This window comes from Propithecus coquereli, unplaced genomic scaffold (genome assembly GCF_000956105.1).
Source record: "Propithecus coquereli isolate 6110/MARCELLA unplaced genomic scaffold, Pcoq_1.0 Scaffold42, whole genome shotgun sequence".
Taxonomy (NCBI): Eukaryota; Metazoa; Chordata; class Mammalia; order Primates; family Indriidae; genus Propithecus; species Propithecus coquereli.
In genome coordinates, this window is record NW_012149952.1 from 2,067,154 (window position 1) to 2,073,119 (window position 5,966).

Consider the following 5,966-nt stretch of genomic DNA (forward strand, 5'->3'; position numbering starts at 1 on the left):
GAGCTATGATGACACGACTGCACTCTAGCCCCAGCGACAGAGCATGAACCTGTCTCTAAATAAATAAAATGACAATTAAATATTTAGAATATCCCAATGCAAAGCCTGCTGTCCCTTCCAGGTGGTCATGAGAACCAGACATTGCTGACCCCAGTGTTCATAATAACAGCGCACCACGCTAGTGTGAGGCCTGGAGTCTGACGCTTTACATTTGCGGTTTTTTTTTTTTTTTTTTTTGAGACAGAGTCTCACTCTGTCATCTGAGTGCAGTGGCATCAGCCTAGCTCACAGCAGCCTCAAAGTCTTGGTTGGGCTCAAGCGATTCTCCTACCTCAGCCTCCTGAGTAGCTGGGATTACAGACGCACACTACCAAGCCTGGCTAATTTTTCTATTTATAGTAGAGACGGGGTCTCCCTCTTGCTCAGGCTGGTCTCCAACTCCTGAGCTCAAGCAATCCTCCTGCCTCGGCCTCCCAGAGTGCTAGGATTACAGGCGTGAGCCACCGCGCCCGGACTACATTTGCAATCTTACTCGGTCTTCCCAATAATTCAGCGGGGTAAAAGAGGGAGGGGAACTATTATAATATCTAGTTTATAAAAGAGGAAGAAACTGAAGTTCAAAGAGATGTCACTTGTACAGTGGTTCAGCCGGCAATAGCACAACAAGGGTTTGAAACCAGGCCAGAGCTCCACCCAATTCATTGGTAAAGGTTTAACAATCGCTGGGCGTCTCCTGTCCTCCCTGGGCCTCCATAACACCCTCTCCCGGCCAGGGGTCTTTCAGCACGTGTCCTGGCTTGGATCTGTAAGAAGACACATAGCTAATGAAAAATTAGGGACCTCTCAGAGCCCATGGAGCCTAGTCCAGGGCTGCAAGATTTCCTAGAAAGCAAAGACCACTAGGGATACGCGAATGCGTACTAAACAACGCTGCCCAAGGCTTGGTGAGGTGATCGACAGGGTCTCATTCAGAGGTGCTGTGGCCGTGAGAACCCTGCAATAGGAACTCTCAGTGTACAGAAAGATTGTAAGCTTAGGGGACTTGTTGGAGGAAAGGGTTGCGTTAGGAAGCGGAGTCAGAAAACGAGGGCACTGGGCAAAGGGCCTTCACTCCTGAGTCCGAGTACAGTGTCCAGAAAAGCTCCTTTAACGTAGGAGGGGCGTATTCAAGCGGGGCGTTTTGAAGCGTTACGGTGGCCGGAAAAGCTCAAGAAACATGGAACTGAAAGGACTCGAACTGGCGGGGTGAAGCGGGCACGATGGCCTGCAAGGCTCACTTAACTCAAAAAGTCGGGTTAACTCGAGGGGGAGGAAGGAACAGAACTCGTGGGAAGCGCATATTGGCCGAGTAAGTCCCGGCAGTTCTAAGCACGCAGCGTTTGTACTAAGTGCAAAGAAATGGGATGCGGGGCAGAGGAAGAGTACGGTGGCCAAGTTAGCCCTTTCATAGCCGGAAGTGGCCCTCCCGGGAGGCGTGGCTGAGGCGCTCTTGCCCGATACGGTGGCCCGGCGGGTCGGGCAAAGTGTGAAATCTCGCGCGATCGCGCTAGTGCCGTCGGGGACGGGGCGGGGCTGGCGGCGGGGGCGGGGACCCGGAGCGGGAAGATGGCGGCGGCGCAGGAGGCGGACGGGGCCGGCAGCGCCGTGGTGGCGGCCGGGGGAGGCGGCTCCGGTCAGGTACGGAGGCCGAGAGAGGACTGAGGGGATTCTTCCCCAGCCGGGGGGCCTCCCACGGGGCGTGTCCTTCTGCTTTTCACGGAATCGGTGCACTGGGGGCTGCTTGCCCAGAGGGACCTTGAATACCCGGCCCATGGCGGGGCCAGGCCTCCCGGTATGCCCGACAGTGCCGGGAACGGGGCCCTGTTGCGTGCCAAGTCCCCTGCACGCTCGCGCTAGGCGGCCACCAGGCTTATTGCTCGAGCCGGGGAGATAGTGGCAGGGAGGGGCTGAGACTTGTATCCTGGCGCCCTGGGTTCTCGACTCCGCAATTCCAGTCTCCAAGACCGTTCGTAGAGTGGTCTAGCTTCCTGGGTCTCGTTCGTAGTGCTTGAGGTGTGGGCAACGATTTATTGCGACTTTTGTAGCTGTGGGGAAGTCAGGTAATTATCATGGGTAAGGGCACGGGCTGTGGAGGCCGGCAGACCCATTTTACAGACGGGAATCCAGGGAACAGTGAGATTAAGGCGCTTCCAGAAGGTCACCCAGGTTAGGTTTGGGATCCATCCCATGTAGAAATTAGCAGACATTGCTGACCTAGGGTGGTCGGGGCTGGTATGGGTGTGCTTTTAGCATAAACTAGTCTTATGGGATAATTATTTCAGGTGCTGATGACTTTTTTTGTTTGTTTGTTTGTTTGTTTTTGAGACAGGGTCTCACTCTGTTGCCCTGGCTGGAGTGTAGTGGTGTCATGGTAGCTCACTGCAACCTCAAACTCCTGGGCTCAAGCAATCCTCTTGCTTCAGCCTCCCAAGTAGCTGGGACTAGAGGTGCTCGCCACTGTGCCCAGTTAATTTTTCTGTTTTTAGTAGAGATGGGGTCTCACTCTTGCTCAGGGTGGTCTCAGACTCCTGAGCTCAAGTGATCCTCCCACCTTGGCCCCCCAGAGTGCTGGCTAGGATGACAGGTGTGAGCCACTGTGCCTGCCTGCTGATAACATTTGACCCATTGCTACCTAAACTAAACCGAGGCTACAGAGCATACCAGTTCAGGCAGCCACCGTTCAGGCATTTGGGGAATAGGTGGAGTGACAGCAAAGTGCTGTCGACCCACCCACCGGGATGAATGTCACTGACATGTGGGAGGCAGCTCAGGGGAGAAGAGTGCAGGTTGGAAGGGGAGAATGAAGCTGACTCCCTGTGTGACCTTGGACAAGTTCCTTTTCCTCTTAGACCTTTATTTCTCCAGTGTAAAGTGGGACTAGCCCTGTGATTGGCCATAAAGATGGGTCCACCCATGTGTCTGCTGTTAGGGGAATGGGAGACAACATGTAAACAAAGAGTTATAACCCTGAATAATCAGGGTGGTGACAAAAAGTCTGTGTCAGGGACCAGGGGAACCCAGAGGAGAGGCAAATAATATAACCTGGGGAGGACACCAGGAAGAAATTTGAGTGATAAGAGCCCACCATATCTGGTCTGAATCTTTTCAGCATTCTCAACCAGGGCCTGACCTCGGGGACAGCTCAGGAAGTGTTTGTTGAGTTAGTGCTGAAATGAAGACTCAGTCCCTGTCTGGCTGAAAGGAAATCTTTCCCCCTCTGAGTTTCTGTTGATTATTGGGTGGGGAGTGGTCTGTGAGACCAGGGCTCAGGTTGCTCTGATTGCCTTGAACTTCCACATACAACCTCATCTTCTCTTGTACCACCTCTGCTTAAAAATGATCAAGACTTATCCCTTTGCCTTCAGGATAAAGTACAAATTCTGTAGTAAATCAAGGCCTTGCATGATCTGACTCTTTTCTTCAGACTACAGTAGGATTTCTGCAACTTGGCGTTAGTGACATTTTGGATTGGATAATTCTGCTTTGTGGGGGCTGCCCTGTGCATTTTAGGATGTTTAGCAGCATACCTGGACTCTGCATACTAGATATCAGTAGCATCACACCCCTCCCTAGTTGTGACAACCAAAAATGTCTCCAGACGTTGCCAGATGTCTGGGCTGCGGGGGGCAAGATCATCCCTGCTTGAAAACCGCGGCACCAGAGGAGGGTCAGCTCCTCTGAGCCCCTGTTATTTCAAGGAGCGTGGTTCTCGATCGCTTTCCTCATAGCCTTTGCACGTGTTTTTCCCCTCTTTACCTGGTTGATCGATAATAGTCCTACAGATCTCAGATGTCTCTTCCTCTGGAAAGTCCTCTCAGACTGTCTCAGACTGGGTCAGGTGCCCCCTCTGGGCTCCCAGTGCCCCCTGGACTCCCCTGTCCCAGCTCTGCCCACTCTGGCTTGTCACTCTCTGGGGACTGGTCTGTCTGTCTCCTCCGTTGGGCCGGGAGTCCTAGCAGGGCAGAGCCAGGACCATCTTGGTCCCCACTGCTTCCTTAGCACTGTTCATCTCAGAGCTGGGCACAGAGGAGGTGCTCAACGTTTGCGGAACAAATGGCTCTCGAAAGAGAAGCTGGGCTGTGGTGACATTCCCTGATGCCCACGGCGGATCCAGGCGATCAGTGAGGACATGCTGCAGAGCCTGGCTTCCTCCAGCCCCTGCCCAGCCCTTGTGGTCTCAGCTGCTTCCGGAGCCCCTGGGCAGATATTCCTGGGGATCGTGTGTGAGCTTGGATGTGCAAGTCCAAGAGCAGGAAGTGTGTCTTATAGTCACTGCTCTGTCCACAGCTGCCACCACCCTCCCCCAACCCACAGGGTCTAGCGCAAAGCAGGTGAACCCTTGGTCCAGTCCCCTGCTACAGCCAGCCTTTAGCCAGGAGCTCAGACACAGCCCACAGCTCCGCCATTCATTGCTTCCGCTGATGGGTGTTGAGTCCACACCACATGCTAGGCCCTGCGCTATTACTGGGGATACAGCTCTCAACAAAACAGAGGCCCTGCCCTCTTGGAGCTCATGTTCTAGTTGGGGCTAGGAAAGGGGAAGCACAGAGAATAGGGACACACAGTGAAAAGATAAATAAGAAAAATATATAGGGTCTCAGATGGCAGTAAGTGGCATGGGCAGAAATAAATTAGGATGGGGATAGGACGTGGGTGGGTAGGAGGATCGCAATGTAAATAGGCTGGTCTGGGAAGACCTCTCTGAGGAGGTGGCATTTGAACAAAGACCTGAAGGAGGTGAGGGAGGGAGTCACAGAGATACTGAAGGAAAAAGCCTTTCAGGTAAAGGGAACAGCCAGTGCAAAGGCCCTGAGGTGGGAGGTGCCTGGTGCGATGAAGGAACAGCAAGGAGGCCAGTCAGAGTGGCCGGAGTGGGTGAGGGAGAGGAGTGGGTGCCGGGGGCTGGTGTAGGTCATGCCTGGCCTTGGGGGCCGTGGAGAGGACTTTGCTTTTGCTCTGGAGGAAGTAGGAGCTACTGATAGTTACCTTTTTACTGGAGTCAAATTTAGATACTGTAGCATCCACTCACTGTTAGCGTAGAGTTGGGTGGTTTTCAGTACATTTATACAGCTGTGCAGTGCAGCCATCACCAACATTCCCCTGAGAGTACTTCCGTCCCCTCAGAAAGTTCCTTCTGCAGTCTGTCAGCTCCCAGGCCCAGACAGCCACTGCGGTGCTGTCCCTATAATTTTCTAAAACTTTCTTAAACATGAAAGCAGACGACGTCGAGCGTTTTGTGTCTGGCGTCTTTCATTTGGCGCAGTGGTGTCAGGGTTCACGAGGCTGCCTGCATCTGCAGTTGTTCTTTTCATTGCTGAGTAGTGTTCATAGATCCGTCGCAGTTCATTCATTCATTCGCTGAAGAAATTTGGGTTGTTTATAGCTTTTGGCTATTACGAGTGATGCGACGTGCGGGCTTTTGCACGGATGTGTTTTTACGTTGCGGGTAGCCGCCCAGGGGTGGGTCTGCCGGTTCGTACGGTAGGTGCACGTGTAACGTGTTCAGTAACTGCTGTGTTTTCCAAAGCGGCTGCAGCATTTCACGTTCCCCCCAGCGGTGTACCAGGCTTCCTATTCGTCCACATCCCCGCCCTCTCCCCGCCACTTGTGGTTGTCCGTCTTTCTGATTGTGGCCATCCTAGTGGGTGTGAAGTGGCATCTCATTGCGGTTTTATTTATTTAGTTTTTATTTATATTTTTAAAAAAATACAGAGATAGGATCTTGTTCTTGCTCAGGATGCTCTCGAACTCCTGAGCTCAAGCGATCCTCCGGCCTCGGCCTCCCAGAGAGCTAGGATTACGGGCGTGAGCCACGGAGCCAGCCTCATTGTGGTTTCAATTTGCCTTTCCGTGGGAGGGTTCCCAGTCAGATTGCCCATCACTGAGAGTAGGAGAAGAGACCTGGGAGGCAGCCAGATGTGGGTTCA

General features: G+C 53.1%; 1 protein-coding gene across 1 annotated transcript in view; it reads left to right on the forward strand.

The window, feature by feature from the left end:
• Positions 1 to 1,434: 1,434 nt before the first annotated feature.
• Positions 1,435 to 5,966, forward strand: part of CLPTM1 (cleft lip and palate associated transmembrane protein 1) — a 48,279-nt gene continuing 43,747 nt past the window's right edge. The window contains exon 1 of the mRNA XM_012653407.1: positions 1,435 to 1,677. Within this exon, the coding sequence (XP_012508861.1) occupies positions 1,606 to 1,677 (72 nt within the window). The 5' untranslated portion in view covers positions 1,435 to 1,605. The remainder of the gene's footprint in view (positions 1,678 to 5,966) is intronic.